Source organism: Eleutherodactylus coqui, chromosome 7, assembly GCF_035609145.1.
Source record: "Eleutherodactylus coqui strain aEleCoq1 chromosome 7, aEleCoq1.hap1, whole genome shotgun sequence".
In the NCBI taxonomy this organism is placed as follows: Eukaryota; Metazoa; Chordata; class Amphibia; order Anura; family Eleutherodactylidae; genus Eleutherodactylus; species Eleutherodactylus coqui.
Genome location: NC_089843.1, coordinates 54,437,391 through 54,454,662, shown reverse-complemented (window position 1 = coordinate 54,454,662; position 17,272 = coordinate 54,437,391). Strand labels below are relative to the sequence as shown.

The 17,272-nt window shown below is 42.4% G+C and overlaps 1 protein-coding gene across 4 annotated transcripts in view; it reads right to left on the bottom strand.

Annotated features, from left to right (window-relative positions):
• FGFR3 (fibroblast growth factor receptor 3) overlaps positions 1–17,272 on the bottom strand; it is a 101,679-nt gene that overhangs the window by 15,553 nt on the left and 68,854 nt on the right. The window contains exons 8-15 of one of the 4 annotated variants that reach the window (XM_066573021.1): positions 16,311–16,461; positions 12,390–12,577; positions 10,323–10,471; positions 10,113–10,234; positions 9,275–9,385; positions 8,244–8,434; positions 1,974–2,096; positions 1,074–1,144 (exon numbers count right to left, since the gene is read on the bottom strand). In XM_066573021.1, the coding sequence (XP_066429118.1) occupies positions 1,074–1,144; positions 1,974–2,096; positions 8,244–8,434; positions 9,275–9,385; positions 10,113–10,234; positions 10,323–10,471; positions 12,390–12,577; positions 16,311–16,461 (1,106 nt within the window). Of the gene's footprint in view, positions 1–1,073; positions 1,145–1,973; positions 2,097–8,243; positions 8,435–9,274; positions 9,386–10,112; positions 10,235–10,322; positions 10,472–12,389; positions 12,578–15,274; positions 15,420–16,310; positions 16,462–17,272 lie in introns of all 4 variants that reach the window. The other 3 variants (XM_066573022.1, XM_066573023.1, XM_066573024.1) reach the window with 3 other exon arrangements.

Sequence of the window (17,272 nt, the reverse complement as noted above, 5' to 3'; positions counted from 1 at the left end):
AAAAAAAAACAGCAGGTTTCATTTTCCTGCGGTTACTGCATGGATGTCTTCCATTGACTTCTATGGAGGCCGTCTGACCCATGGCCTGTCCCGATTGATATTGCGGACAGACCGTGGATTCCACGAGAAAAACAGGAGTTTAAAATGCAAAATCTGTACTGCGCATGTCCGACAGCGAGCCATGCGGACCATCCGAAGTACAGAGAAGCCGGAAGAAGAGAGGATCGGCAAGGACACCGCCGCCTGCACACACAGGTATGCAGGGTCACCCGCCGTGGTCATGGCCGTATTTCGTGTGGGATTCCCCACGCGGACTCCGTGCATGCCATGTGCAGTAGGCCTAACACTGATAAATGTAAGGTTATGCACATGGGAAGGGAAGATACAGGTCACCATTACACACTAAATGGGAAACCACTGGATAAAATGGACTTGGAAAAGGCCTGGGGGATTTTAGTTGACAGTAAACCTAAAGGTGTTGTACCACAATTGACTTATCACCTATTCATGGGATAGGTGATAAAGGTCTGATCAGTGGGGAAACCAACACCAATCCTGACAATGGGAGGTTCCGTGTCCCCCTCTCCTCCTCACTGCACCCTTCAGAGCGAAAAAGAGATTGAATGGTGTGCTGGTCCCACATGCATGGCCGTGGTGCCTAAAGATGTGGCGATGGCGAACCAACTACAAGAGTTCAAGAGGGGCCTGAAGTGTAATCTTACAGGTTATAGTCACTAGACTACTGGACATAGGTCATTGATCCAGGGATTTGGGGTCGGGAAGGAAAAATTTCCACGATGAAAATTGGCGTCTACCTCATGGGGTGTTTACCTTCCTCTGGATACACATTGCAGGATACTAGCCTGAACTGGATGGATGTGTGTCTTTCCTCCAGTCTTACAACCCGTGATACTATGTGATGTATTCCTAGTTTTTATCTGCCTTCACGCTATATAGCGGTGCTATGTGGTAAACCATTGTTTCTTATAAACATGACATCAGCTTTGTTTCCATCGCAATGTGCTTATATGACGAGACAACAGCACTTCATGAGAGGGAATGTTAATCCTTACACATCGCTCTGGTGAGTGTAGACGCGGTCAAACAATGCTTCCGGAGCCATCCATTTCACAGGCAGCCGACCCTGTAATTGGAAAGACAAAAAAACAGACTGTACCATCAGCACATTGGAGCAGCCACCCTGGCACCATCCTATCTTCCCTCCTAATCCCCTATCTAAACCCTTTACTGGTGACTGCTGACTACAGCTGTGTCCCGGCTAAAGCGTACACTGGAAATAAAGCAAGAGACCTCATAACATCCTCTACAATGATTATCCATGACGTCTCCGGTCAGCCTATTCGAAAACGCTATCAATATTATTGCTTTACGCTAGAGGTCTAGTCAACGCATTATGTGATCACCTGCAAAATAAGTAGTCCCTCTCAAAGGGTTAACAATTCTATTTTATCGGCTACTGGAAAATATGGACGACAACCAGCAAGACTGCCAATAAAGTTCACTCAGTGGTGGTCACCAGGGGTGTAACTATAGGGGATGCAGAGGATGGGGGTGCACCTGGGCCCTTAAGGTCTCTCTTCTCCATATAGGGAGCCCAGTACTAGTTGGGGGCCCTGTTACAGGTTTTGCATTGGGGCCCAGGAGCTTCAAGTTACGCCCTAGGTGGTCACCAAGCGATCCAAAAGGTTAATCTTCCCAGTTATGTGGTAGCATACCCCTGTGACACCGGTGGCTGGGCAGACTTGCTAATCAGGAGTCTAGGAAAGCTATGTGAGCTTTAATGGCCGCCATATAGAAAGTCACTCGGCTTTCTTGCAAAAGGATACTGTAGCAATGACTATACATTCAATTAATGTATCTGACCTATAGAGCTTACAATCTAATGTCCATATCACTGGTGCTCAGATACATACAAACTCATTGGGTCAATGAAAGTATATCTTGCAACTCACATTTGTGGTCTTCTTGTAGTAGTCTATATTGTGAATGTCTCTGGCTAAGCCAAAATCTGCAATTTTCATCACATTATCATCGGTAACGAGCACATTCCTGGCTGCGAGGTCTCGGTGAATGCACTGCCAAGAAAATGGAGCAATACTTCAAAATTCTGTGGCAAAATTATTATAAACGCAATTTAAATAAACATGTAGAATATAAAGCATGAAAAAAAATAAAGCAACTTTGGTTTAAAAATATTCTACCATTTTCTGTATGCAGCTCCTTTACAGAGTTATGTGTCTCTATGGTTACAGGCTACAAAGAAGCCCCATGTAGCCTAATCCTGTAGTCCACTCCATCAGCCCCTTCCTTGGAAGTATGAAGATTACTTGTAAAAGGACCTAGTTCACTAGTTGTTTCGTAAGGGCAGATCATTGCAAAATAAAAATTAAATAAACCTTATTTTTATAGCGCCAACTTATTCCGCAGCACTTTCAAATAATTTATTAATTACTCCCCACCAAGCTGGGTACCTATTATATCGACCTCGGAAGGATGGAAGGCAGAGTCAACGAGTCAACCTTGAGCTGGCTACCTGAACCAAGCGGGGATTGAACTCCCATTTCTGCTGCCTTAGCACTCTGCGCCACATGAGGCTCTATATAATTTATTTATTGTGGCTTTTAAGAGGGGGCAAGGACGTGGTGCTAGTCTGAGTGGGAAAGCGTCAGGAAGTAGAGCAAGCAGCTACGCTGTGGAGTGAGGAGCTGGAGATAATCTCCTAGACACGTCTGCATGGAAGAAACCACCACCCTACGGGTACTGACTCCTCTGATGGAAGAAACATTGCTCAAGACAAGCCTCAGAGCCTTCTACCTCCTCATTTCCCTTTCTTCCTCTGGATTAGGACCATAGGTACAGAGAAGAGGACTTTGTTTCAACCCCGGAGGTTGAGAGAGGACTTTGCTTAATCCTGAATAACGAGAGAGGCACACTCCGCCAACGTGGATTATTCAAACTTGTTAGTTTACTTATTTGGCTCCAAAACAGGTAGAGACTATTGGATTTACAATACCCAACAAGTAGCCAGAGACTGTTTATCTTCCCCAGGAAACGGAAGTTATAGAACTGCTAAATGGTTTGTGCTCTTGTTAATTAATGTTTTCGAGCATCTATGTTGGCTCCCTTTGAGACATATCTTCGGAGCCTCCGTGCCAACACTACCGATTGAACGCATTTCCAAACATAGCCCTCTCCTGAACCGGGACACAAGTCCTTGCGGTTGTCCCTACTCGAGTACGTAGATAGTGGCACCATGGTGACCCTAGAAGTACTGAGTCTGCACTCCTGGTCTCAGAGCTGGAGTAAATCAGAACACCTCCAACTTGAGTGTCCGGTACCTCAGTAGAAACGGGGAAACCCCAAGCCCGAAACCTTGTGCGCTCTCACATTTGTCTTAATGACTTGATCAGCTGAGCGTCTGCTCGTTCACCGGTGATCATTCATCTTTTTGTACAGCCCAAATGCCAGGCAAACGAGTGTTTGTAGTAACATTCGGGTCCGATAACTGGCCCAAGTAAAAGAACCTTAAAACATGAATGGCGAATCGCTCTAAAGGATTGTTTGCAGTATAAATCATGGAGACACATAGGTCCGATTAGCAGTTGCATATGCAAAACTGTAAGATACTTCACGAATACATGAAAGGGCGCTTCATTTTTTACTTTTGAAGTGTTTCAAGAGTATGTACTCCCTTTTATAGTACAGGGTGGGCCACGGAAAAGTAGGCCGGCCCCACACGCTTATGAAATCGGTCTATAAGAATCTGTCCTTGCTGCCCATAGCAACCAATCACAATGCAGCTTTCATTTCCTATACTGCTGAGGTAAAATGAAAGCTGCGCTGTGATTGGTTGCTATGGGGAACAAAGACAGTGTGGTTCTGGCCCACCCTGTAATACAGTCGGCCACCTAAAGGCTGAAACCGCAGCAGCTGAACATAGGAATCAGGTTAGTAGTTGGAGAACGTCCATATTTCATGATTAATGTTTCATCCCATCATGACCCAGTTCTTCCCCAGCTGGAAGCGGTTAGGGAATGCTGAGAGTTATAGTTCAGTATAAGAAAACTCTGGCACAGACATCTGTTCTCTTTCTTTTAAGTGAATATCTTTATACAGGGCAATTCGCTTGTGACGAAATCCAAATAATCCTCAATAATGTTATCATTTTTGTCTGGTTCCCTATGAAAAGTAACCTGAACGAAGATTATGTAGCAGATTTATGAAAAACTACCTTTGTTGCCCATAGCAACCAATCACAGCGCAGCTTTCACTTTACCTCAGCACTATGAGGAACGAGAGCCAAGCTGGCTGCTATGGGCAACAAAAATGGTTCTGGTGTCAGACAGGTCATAAATCTTCCCTATCAAACCATGACACCTCAAGGAAGTGGACAGTACCCATGATGTTGGGAAGTAACGTCACGGGTACAGAGTCGGAGTGAACAAGCTCATTTAGACAAGGTCAAAGGGCATTTGAGAATAAAAGTCCTATTACAAAGAACGATCACTCAAAAAAAAACAAAACAAACAAACAAAAAAAAACGCTCAAAATGAGTAAAAATGAACGCTAATCGTTCAGCGTAAGTGCAGCCAACAACCGAAAGACGAACGCAAGCAGGAAAATGGAATCCAACTGGATGAATGTATGCAATGTGCACACGAGTGTGAGGTTTCCCATTGCAATCAATGGGAAACACTTGGGAGTCCTCAACACAAAAACAACTGCAGGGATATCGCACGTTGGCAAGCGCAATAAGGAGCCAAGTTTCGCGGCCTCCTATTGCACTCGCTCCTGTGTGAAATTATCATTAAGGGTGCATACACGCATCGCTGATTCATTGTGGATTTTGTCGCAGATTTTAGTGCAGACCTGCGGCAGATTTTACCCTTTCAGTTGAATTCAATTGAAGGGATGAAATCTGCTGCAGATCTACATCAAAATTTGCACCAAAATCTGCAACAGATCAGCGATGTGTGAACGCACCACCCCAAGAGCATGTTCACACGGAGCGGATTTGATGTGAAATATCCACAGCCGGAAGTCTGCATCAAAACCCGCACACATTTCGTACAGATTTTAACACTGATTTTGGTGCGAAATTCACCCCCTCAATGAGAAGAGGTGGATTCCCAAAGGGTAAAAATATAATTGATAGGCTGGACATTATTGACAGGTTGGACATTTGTGCAGATTTTTTGTACAGAGTCAGCGTTTTTAAAATCTCATTCACTTTTCTTCTACTGTAAATGCCGCGATTTTTCATACGAAGGGTCCATATGGAAAATCCGCCTCCGCCCCCATGTGAACATGGCCTAGACTGTATGGAAAGTTATCGTGCCCCAACAGCTGGGGAGCTGCAGGATAAGCACAGCAGATTTAGAGCATCAGATGGAGCAGAGAAGCAACCAAAAAACAGCCAACAGGGAAAACCATGAAACGGAATTTTTTTAACCTCTAGAGGGCACAATTTAGCAATAAAACACAAAGGACTTCTGTAGCGCAGAAAGTGCATTTGTTCATCTACTCTTATCCACAGACACTGGATACATCCATATGGGTTTTATGTACATGCTAGATCCATATGGAGGAACGTATAGAAACATACAAGGCAGAGCTGACACTTCATTTGCATTGACAAGTCATCTTGATAACTCACCAAGTTAAGATTACCTGCAGTCCTATGTAAACTAACAGAGACCGGCATCCTAAGGGTCCATGACTTACAGCATCAGTAAGTTACAGCCCTCCTTAAATGGACATTCCAATAACAACCCTTTATGGTATATATATATCTATATTATGATCTAAAATGTCTGATGGGTGATGACCTTACCTCTATCAAAGATTGAGGGCCCTGCACTCACACTTGGTGTGTCAGAACCACAATAAGAGGGGTTGGGGGCGAGTCAGATAACGTGGGAACACTATAGCTCTAGTGGTTGATAAGGCCCCTTGTTTTTTGGGGCATTTCACATGGCGCAGAGTGTTAAGGCATCAGAAATGCAGTCCTAAGCTCTCGCTCATGACCTGAAGGTTGTGAGCTCAATCCCCACATGCTTCAGTCGGCCAGCTCAAGGTTGACTTATCCTTCTGAGGTCAATAAATCGAGTACTGAGCTTGGTGGGGGGTAATAAGTTAACTGAAAGCGCTGCATAATAAATTGGCGCTATACAAATAAGATTGTATTTTTATTTTGTAGCCTATTTTCCCGCCATGAGTATTTCAAAGAAGCAAAGTGGATAGGATTTAAGGAAACCTCATCCGCTCGCTGCAGAAAAAAAAAAAATGCACAGTCCAAATTGACTAATTTCTCAGCATGTCAATTTATAATGAGATTCATGGATGTTTTCCCATGGCGGAAAATACGTCTCACTTTGACATAACCTTACCAGCCCTAAGTCTGCTAAATGACACAGCTCAGCTCTGCTACATCTGTAGAACGTTCAGCAGCACTGAGTAGCCACTTCCTGACCTCTTCAAACTCACATAGTGTATTCTAAAAGTTAAAAGTTGTGTTCAGAGAGACTCGTGATTACAAGAGAGTAAGAAAAAGTATATGAACCCTTTCCTTAAGCCTGGGCTCTGCTTCAAATGCAAAGTTCACAACGCTGTAGGTTATGGTAGAAGTCATCCAGCTTTGACAACCTGCACAATGAGCTTTGCCTGAAGCATCTGGTGCTGTGGAGTTCAGATATACAAAGCCACAGGCAGAATGTGTAAGCTAAAGAGATGTCCCAGTCTTTCATTCTGTCCCTGCTGTGTACTCTGGTGGAGGACAAAGAGATAATGGAACAACCCCCCCACTCCTTATAGTGCAGGGATCAGCCCAGGCGAGGGACACCGTGCTGACTATATGGGACTATTGTGGTGGTCTGTTTATCAGCAAGATCATCGGGGGAGCGTTTCGGAGATGAATGAACTGCTGACATCCCACCGTACCATGCGCTTTTATTAGGAGAATGATTCAGCTGCACATGCAGAGCATCGCAGGTTATTTGTGTTTGCGGAGAGAGCTGGCGTGAGAGTGATCCCTTCATTAACTAAGAGGGGTGTGGATGACAAGTCATCAATGCCCTAGAGAGACATAATGTTTAAAGAAAAAGAACTGATTTCATGCAGAACAACGTACAGATGTAGCTGGAATTGTCGTCTAACTCCTTGCACCGGCATCCTTTGTACAAGGTTGAACATCAGTCAGAATATTGACACAACATTATATGCTATCCTACTGAAAGTACTTGGACCCCTGAGCAAAAATCAAAAATCGCATTTATTTACATACGTTAATATTTAGTGGGTCTCCTTTGGCCCTAATGACATCGGACACTTTCCGCAGCATACTTTTTACCAATGTCTGATACACTTCAGCTGGTATTTCCCTTCATTCATCCTGTAAATGTCTAGGTGAGTTCTCTCAAAAAAGATGCAATGGGAAGTCTACAATGGTGCAAGGACCGTTGTCATTGGACAGTTGAGCAACAGAAGAATGTGATGAACTCATCTTCAATTAGATGGACATACCTGGGTGTGGAGGATGCTTGGGGTATGCCTTCTGCCCGAGTGTGTTGTGCCAACAGTTAAGGACAGCGGAGGTTCCGTTATGGTCTGGGGAGGTTTTACATGACATGGTCTCAGTCTGTTGGTTGTAGGGACAAGAGCCATGAACACGGTGGTGTACCTTGACAGTCTACATAATAATGTGCTGCTGACAATGTGGTAATACTCGGGGAATGGTCAGCCATACTTCCAACAGGACAATGCGCCTTTTCACAAATCCAACCGTGTTTTACATTAGTTTTAGGATGTGGGTGTTCCATGATTGGACTGGCTGCACAGTTTCCCACCGGAACTCTACTGAAAATCTTTGGGATGAACTCGAATGTCGAATCAGGAAATCTTAACAGCATCCATCTACTTTAAGAGAACTTGTCAGATGTTTGCAGGATGAATGGAGGGAAATACCAGTTAAAGTGTATCAGACGTTAGTAGAAAGTATGATACGGAGAGTATCCGATGTCATTAGCATTAGCCAAAGGAGACCCCACTAAGTATTAATATAAGGACATAAATACTACTTCTGATTCTTACTCAGGTGTCCAATTACCTTTGGTAGGGTAGTGTTTTTGATGCCGGAAGGCAAGTTTCTCAATGCAACATCTTCACCCCGCAACCTAAAGGTAAACCTGTTGCTGGAACCAATAATTTAGCTTCAGTGAACCTACTTTTTGAGAGGCTAGATATTCCATGCCACGGGCGACCTGGTAAGCGCAGGAGACTAAATCCTTAAAAGTAAGCTGCTCAGCCGGAATCTTACAGGTATCAAATGAATAGTCCATCCCAGGAGGACGGCGAGCCCTTAGATACTCCCTAAGATTTCCTTTGGATGCATATTCCACCAAGACATAAAGAGGACCTATTAAAAAAAGAGAGAAAAACATTACCAATTACTCATCCCATCAATAATCTAATCCACTATAGACTTTAAGTAGTGTGGCCCTGCTTGCTGTAAATCCGCTTACAATCTGTGAAGCAATTGTCTCAGCAGTAACAACTACTACCGAGTCCACCATCTACTCAGATATCACCCGTTTAGGAGATGATCCTCATTATTTGATTTCCTGAAGGAGGAAAAATGGGGTGTACATATTTTCTGCACATTACTATCCTCTACTCACTTTAACATTACTTGGTCTTTGGCAGAGAAACTTATGTTCTGCCACATTTTTCCCCGAAGCCTGTACCTCATCATGAAGCGGCTGCTGCTCACATAAGGTAATTTATTGCCAATGTTATAGGAGAGTGCAGGATGTTTTTTATTATACATCATTTATCAAAAAGCACCGCAAAGTGCCACTAATAAGTTCAGGCAGCCACCCTGGTAGTACAGGAAGGGGCCCTCATCAGGGAGAGGTTGACCGACTAAAGGCTCAGTCCTTTTTTCTATCAAAAACAGTCAGAACTGCTGATTTTAAGAAATTTTTGCTCCAGTTCTGAGTTCTAGAGCATCCTTTTCATGAGACTGGGTCGACTTAACAACTCCATGGTTTCTGCAATGTGGCCTTTCGAGAAAGGCCATGATCTCCTCTTATTTAGTTGTGGTTTATTCATGCAGATATCACGGTAATGTTTCACATGTAAATACCCCCAACAGATTGTCTGAAGGTGGAAAAAGACTTACAGAAGTGCAAAATACTTTTTAGGTTAATCCACACTTGGCGCACCCCCCCTCCTGCCACAATCTACAGAAACCTACCATCTTGTGTGCAGGCACCCAGGAGATTGATGATATTTTTATGCTTTCCAATCATCTTCATCATTTCCATTTCAGAAACCAGATCTGAGAGGTCTTTATCAGTGGCATCATCTGCAAAGCAAGCAAGAGAGCAAATATTAAAATGTAAAACATAGGGTAAAGTAGTCAAAAAGTATGTAAGCGATCAAACGATCGAAGGTCAAGTCCTCTAGTGGGGAAAAACACAAATGTAAAATTTAGTTAAGAGAGGTTCTCTGGGACTAAAAAGGAAAAAAATATATATAAATCGGCAGAGAATCATGGAAAAAAAAAAAAAAAAATGAATACCCATCTGTTAAAGGTCATCCTGGTCCAGCACAAGAGCCACTCTAATCCCGAAAGAAGCTGCAGACTTTACATGCCATTCATTGTACACATGACTGCTAAGCCAATCATTGGCTTCAGCAGTCATGTGCCATTCTTGGCTGTATCACCTCTGAAGACTGATTGGCCAAGTAGGCACAAGTACAATGAGCAGCACATTGACTGCTACAGAGGCCGCCAGAGCAGGAGGGATCCGGGTAGCTGCGCTGGAAGTCACTGCAGGTAGGTGCAGTGACAGAAGAGGATGATGAGGGACTCCCGTTCCCAGGATTAGTGGGGGGTCTCAGTGGTGAGTCCCCCACTGATCAGGCCTTTATCACCCATCTTGTGAATAGGTGATAAAAGCATTTTTTGATACAACCCATTTAACCAACAAGCCCACCCCTCAAGAAAAAAATTGTATCAACCCATTGAGCAAAGCTAACATGTTATTTAAACCGTGTAGCATAGAAAAGAAAAACAAAAACTTTTTTACCTTTCAACATTTTCACAGCTACAGTTATGGCTTTATTTGGTTTGTCTTTATCAATACCGATCGCTTCAGCCATGACGACTTGACCAAAGCATCCTTCACCCAATGGTTTCCCCAGTGTCAACCTAGAACAAAGAAAAATAAAAATGAACAATTGGACTTGATAAGGCTTTCTTGACCTTTAAAAATGTCCACAAAAAAGTTGGAACTCACCTAGATCTTGATAATTCCCACTTGGGATCAGCCGGCAATCCAAGTTCCGAAACATTGGCCAACATTGTCCCATCAGTGGAGGACAAGTGGGTAATTCTCACCAACGGGGTGTTGGAATTCATGGAAGAGTTGGACTCCAGAGACACCTGCTTAAATAAAGCAAATAAAGAGCGTATTATTGCCAATTGTTGAACTTATGGAGAAAAACAACAAAAAAAAATTTAGGAAAAAGGAGAAAAGAGGAAGAAAGGAGAAATATGAAGACATCTAACATGGTCTGGTTGGGCAGGAAGGGGTTTAAGTTTCTCTATTTTTCAAGCATTTCATTGCCATCAAAATGTAAATTGGATAAACTCATCACCATTTTTTTCTCTGGCTGGGAATACATTTAAATGTCATTACTATCATTATAATGAGCACCACAGCATGTTCGGGGAATTGCGCACCTCCAAGGTTACCAGGAAGGCAACAAACACATTGCAACATATGCTCTCCAGTTCTGTTCTGGGGCGGGTAGGGGGATATCTGAGGTTATAAAACATTACATTTCTTTCAACTCGTTCCCTGTATGGGTAAAAGATCAAAATCCTTTACAAGTACATGCACTTCAGAGTTCTGTATCATGCAACCGCAAATAGGAGAGAGGAGATAGACATGTTAAAACCCCACAAGAAAGACAGTATGGAGAATGAATGATCGAAGCACCCAAAAGGAAATGTGATATATAAGATATAGAATATATAGTATGTAAAGCTATTTCTTCTTTAAAACATGAATATGCAATATTTTGGGAGGGAAAAGAAACCTCATTCATTAGAAGACAGTTTTGCATCAGAATAATCCATTCAGCTGATAGAACCCTCCTGGCATTGAGCTGTAACTGTACAAGAACATGAAAAGGAAGCCTTTAAGCAAAACTCTTTAAAACATTTGGTTGTTTTCTGAACAACATGTACCTTGGCAAATGTTTTACTATGCCAGATACCACCCCCACCCCCATTGTGAAGGCGAACAGTGGCACTTGCTATACTGCCAAAGGGTACTGAACTGTTTTAAAGAAAGTATTACCCAACTGTCCTCAGTCCTTCAGCATGGATTTTAGTCATGCATTTTTCATTGCTGTCGGTAGTGGAGGGGGTTATTACTAACAGGGGACTATTTGTATTCCTTCTAGAGTGCTTTTCTAAGCTACCCATAGAGCTATATAAAGCCTCGTTTTAGGATTCATATGATGATCAGCCTTAGAACTTGGCCGCATAGGAAGAGGAAAAATCTGCTCTGAATTAATGCAATGCTCCTCTTTTCTACAAGGAAATGAAAATTTGGTGGGGTTCAAATATGGGCAAAATTTGCACCAATTGTCAGTGAAGCATCAGTTTTGGTCATGTAAGGTGTTTCAAGTATGGAAGGCGATAGATGACGGTAGGCAACCGTGTTTCAGACAAGCCCGGAATATGCTTGTACAGGTCATAACATTTACATCTTCATTATTAGGTAGAAGAGACAAAAGTAAAAAAAAAAAAGGTTACACCATGCTTGAAATTAGGCATGCAGAAAGCAAGAGAACCTAAGTGTAGGGTCGTACATCTTAAGCCACATGTATAGGCCACCAATCCATTCCCATGTATGGCATGGAATAGAAGACTGTAAAACCTTTAGTGAACATATATCTACAATGCATCCAACAAATGGTAAAAAGAAAGATTCAACCAGACCATTTCATCTACAGATGGAGTCCTGGTACTAGCAGTTCTAAAGCTGGAGAGACATGGCTTGCTCATCTAGGATGTACATCTTTATTTCACACATAGGCTTGTACACTAATCTGCAAGGTCATACAAGATTTTTCGGAGGTGTTGACCATCATGTGGACATTAAACAGTGGTAATGGATATAATAGACAATTTATACATAGAGGTGAGGGGGAAGTTGTGTGGTCCCTGAACTTACAAGTGTACCACTACTGGTCTGAAGCCAGTCAAAACTAAGGTAATGTACAACCTATGAAAAAGTAGAGAAGGTAGAGGGAAGAAAAGAGATAGAAATCTTGTATCTACTTTCTGTTACCTGTCGTTTCAGTGGAAATTTGGAGACCTTTTGCACAGTTGGTGTGCTCATTGCCTTCTTGGAAGTGTTCCTCATGCGGTAGGTGACTATGATGATAATGACCACCAAGAAGAAGACAATGGTTACGGTCACCACAATTAGGATACTGACTGAGTTGGAGGGAGTGGGTTCTACTTTGATAACTGGTTCTGTTGGAATGAAAAAAAATATATAAATATTCTAAACCTTATAAAGACCCGTAAAAGGAAGAAGTAGACAAAGGAGTCTAAACTACTAAATATGTGCTGTGCAATACTCAATTGGCTTTAGGTGAAGAAACAGGTTAAGAACAACCTTCTCTATGTACTGAAAATGGCAGAACTTTCAGGTTCTAGAGTCAGGACTCTGCTTTTGGAAAGGGATTTTTCTGGGGCTTTAATATACTGAGATGATAGGCATTCAATATTTTATTTATTTGACTTCCAGCTCTCCCAGGGATCAGTGAAAGGTCTGGCATGTCCAGTAAGCTCTACATCCCGCTATTTTTTTTTATAGCGCCGTGCTGTACGTACAGTTGTGGCTGCGCCTGGTACAGCAACTCAGCCCCAGTCAGTGAAATTGGACCAGGCACATCCAGCACTGTACGTACAGAGATGTTCTTGAGTAAAAATGAAGGAGACATAACACTTGCTGACGCGTCATCATCTCTTCACCTAGCGGCTTTGTTGTACAACGGGGTACAAATTTGTTGTGCTGACTTGAAATTAAAGGGGTTTTCTGGGTGAAAGCTACTCAGGATAAGGCAAACAATAGTTAAACGCCAGGGAGCCGCCCCTCGTGATCTCTGATGATCAGCTGATCATCCGTTTCGCTGTCAGTGCAGCGGGACTGGACGTTGTCATCACAGATAGCAGCAGAAGTGCCATAGTGGGCTTCCTTCACTCCCACTAAAATCAACAGGAGCTGAAGTTGGCTATTACAGTTGCGGCATTTCTGCCTCTGACTCCGAGGGTGTAATAGAAGACTCTAGCTCCCAATTATTTCAATAGGAGTGAAGCTGGCCATGGCACTTCCACTCCCATCCCTGATGACAACGTCCAGTCCCGCTGCACTGACAGTGGGCTGGGTGATCAACTAATCGCTGGGGATCCTGAGCGGCGGGTCCACAGCGATTAACTATTGATAATCTATTGTGTGGATAGGTCATTAATAGAGATGAGCGAGCGTACTCGGATAAGCACTACTCGCTCGAGTAATTGGCTTTATCCGAGTATCGCTGTGCTCGGGTCTGAAGATTCGGGTGCCGGCACGGAGCAGGGAGCTGCAGGGGAGAGCGGGGAGGAACGGAGGTAAGATCTTTCTCTCCCTCTCTCCCGCCCGCTCTCCCCTGCGACTCACCTGTCAGCCGCAGCGGCACCCGAATCTTTAGACCCGAGCACAGCGATACTCGGATAAAGCCAATTACTCGAGCGAGTAGTGCTTATCCGAGTACGCTCGCTCATCTCTAGTCATTAATAGTTTATGCCCAGAAAAACCCTTTAATGTTGAAAGAGGCAGTAATCCCCATACAAAAGCAAATCCAATCAAAAAAAATTTAATTTAAAAAAGGATCAGATGGAGTGGTGAATGACAAAGTCAAAAATACCAAAAAGAGGCTCCTGGTGTCATGCACACCTCCCTCTGTCCCAGCACTTAGCACAACACTATCAGTTTTGCTTGGAGTGTTGCTTTAGGCCTTATTCACAAAGCAGAATCGGAGTTGGAAAAATCTGATCTATCGTGGATCCACCTCAATCTGTGGCAAAGAAAAAAAAAAGTTCAGCCACAGTTTTCTGTCACACTTTCGCTTACAGATTAAATCTTGTTCCTTAGGACTAATTCATGGATAGATTTCCCAACGTGGATTCCACAACAAGATGTGACACGTCACTTATTTTTTTGTCTCCAGAAAAAAAATTCCATGCCGGCGCAGATTCCCATTAAAGTGAATGAGACCCTATTTGTACGGATTTCGGTTCGGAATCCACTGTAAATTCTGCTGTGTTAACAGGGCCTTAACCTGAAAGAGGTTTTTCCATAACTTAAAATTACTTCAAAATCACTTTGTCCTTCCTGGTGGCTACTGACCAAGTCATGTGAGTGCTGCGGCCAATCGCTGACTTTAGAAGGTCACTGCTGTGGCCAGGGATTGGCTGCAGCAGTCACATATCCTGGTTAGTAGGAACCAGGAGGACAGAGTAGTTGTGAAGCATTTTTAAGCTAGGAAACACTCCTTTATATAAAAAGAAAAAAACTCTAATAAAAGATATAAGAGAATAAATAGGAAATATGTATGTGTCTAATATATATTTGCAGTGTGAAATAAAAATAGAAGAATAACGACTATTACATGTAAAACACTGGTCTGATTCACCAGAAATAAATCTAGAGTCAGTGAAATGAGAGCAGAAGCATGCTGTGGAATAAGCGACACAAAAGCAAAGGGTAATGGAATCCAACACCATGATTTACAGAGCAGACACAGAGCTAATTCGACATACTTACATCATCATCATAAAAAGGTCCAACAAGTAAGATATATGTACAGAAATGCCAAACAGACACAAAGCATGCCATAAAAAACAAAAAAAACAAAACAAAAGAAAACAAAAAAAAAATGCTTAGGGTCATCTATGGAAAAATTAAAAGAAGTTTCCATAGAGGACACTATACGTTTTAACTGGACTAGTTTTTATCCATTAACCCAATCCAAATGCATCTGATACTTTATGTATCGGTGATATGACTTTGTCATTTGTCCACAATTTTATCATTTTACCCTTCTGGCAACTTAAAATCAATGGATTCTTGTTTGGCATTTCTTGGCTATATAGAAGGAATCACAGAAAAGAGGCAGGAGGGAATACCTGGTAGAACGGTCAGCCAAGCAGTGTGATGTGAATAGCCAATAGAATTCCCAGCCAGACAGGTATACTCCCCAGCATCCTCAAAAGACACATTGCGCAAAACGAGAACCTCAATATCCTTATCCGAGGAGTATACACCCGTAGGCTAAAAAAAGAATGGAAAGAAATAAAACTAAAAACAGGACATACAGAGGAAACAAGAGGGAAGAAAAATAATAACACTAATGAAAACTAATGCAAGGAAGCCAGAATTCCAACAGGACGATGAAAATCGGAGGAATGACCCAAAGAAGCTTATCACCTGTAGGAGAAAAAAAGATAGACCAGAACCCTTCACCAGGCTTTCTAAGATCTGTCCCACCAATGTGGCATGCAAGTGAATGAGATCTGAAAAATGGACCCACAACACAGCTTGAGCAACGGATCTTCTGTTTGGGGCAAAACCTAAAAACCTCAAACGTTTTTGAGATTTCTTAATACTATTGGATGTAGAAGTTCAGAGTTCATATCTATGGAGGTAGTTATTTAGGTTCCCTGTCCGATTTTGGTATAAAATCTTCTCAAGGAAACAAACTTTGAATGAGAGCAACCATTTTGGAATATGGGCCTAAAATAGGTTTTGTTTGCTTGGTATAAACACTATGTTTTGGCAGTTCATGAGAAAGCAACCTCAAGAAGTACAACTGACCAAAGGAATTTCCTTAGCATATTGGAAATTGGCAGGTTAGACCATCAGGTACATGGGTTTAGCCGATTAAGTGGCTGCCTTTATGGTGACTTCTATTCGAGTTTAGAAGGGGCACAAGATGAGATAAGCATGACTTGATTAAGATCACAGATAATATTTTTTGTCTTCTAAGTGTGTGTACAGGGACGCTGGTTGTGGGTTTCTTTTTCATCGCAACCTCTTGATTTTGAAGTGACGGAAGCACCAATGGTGGTGGAAACACCAAATCATTAAGTAACCAAAGACCCAAGAATATGCAGGACATTTTCCTTTCAGCTTAGATTCAAAATCTCGAGTCTATGGTTTTACCTGCTGTTGAATTGTAAATGTTGAGCCAAAATGTAGCTTCGGCTAGGCCGATGAAATTGTTGGCTCTACATATATAGGCTCCTTCATCTGTAGTTGTCACATTGTACAGATTTAAGAGAACATCAGCTTCTGAAATATTGCTTATCCATGTCTGCAGGAACAGCAAACACTAAAACTCAGAATATGGCTTCAAACCTCGATCAATCATCATGAAATAAACACGGTAATGCTGGTCTACAACCTGTCCGATAGGGTCTTCATGCTTAGAAAAGCCATGTTATACGCATTGGCTACTCTTGGTAGCCACTGTTTAACCACAATACTCAGCATGTTCTACAAGATCGCAATGCTCTATTGGAAGGCTGTAACTTAGTGGCTAATAGAAGGTGGCAATTATTTTTAGAAGCCAATGGAAATATTGCATTGTTTACCTTTACCCTTAAGGGGTTGTATCAGGACCACAAGTAATCCACTGGATCTGATCAGTAGGGGTCTCACCGTTGAGACCACCACCACCGCTATCGCTAGCAGTTTCATTGAAAGTGAACGGAGCGGCAGTGAGCTGTTGTGATCAGCGCTTCGTTCAGTTTCCTTCTCATTGCGGGACGTATAGTAAGCTCACAGTAAGGAGTATAGGGGGCACGAGGCCCCCATTCTTGGGATCAGTGGGGGTCCCAGGGGTGAGAACAAGCAGATACGGACCCATCAAATATTTCTCACTTAATCTAAATATTGCACTAAAAATGGAGGATAAAAACCAATATCCAAAAATATCTATAAAACTACTTATAGACATATGTTGATCCAGAATAAAAAAAGGCAAAAAAACAGAACTTCAGTGGTAAAATATTCAATATGAATATGGGCAACAGTGTTCCAGCTTTTTATTCTTATTTAAACTCATTGTCTAATCTAAAAGAATTCCATTAAATTAAAAAGAGCAAAGTTTTTTTTTTATATTT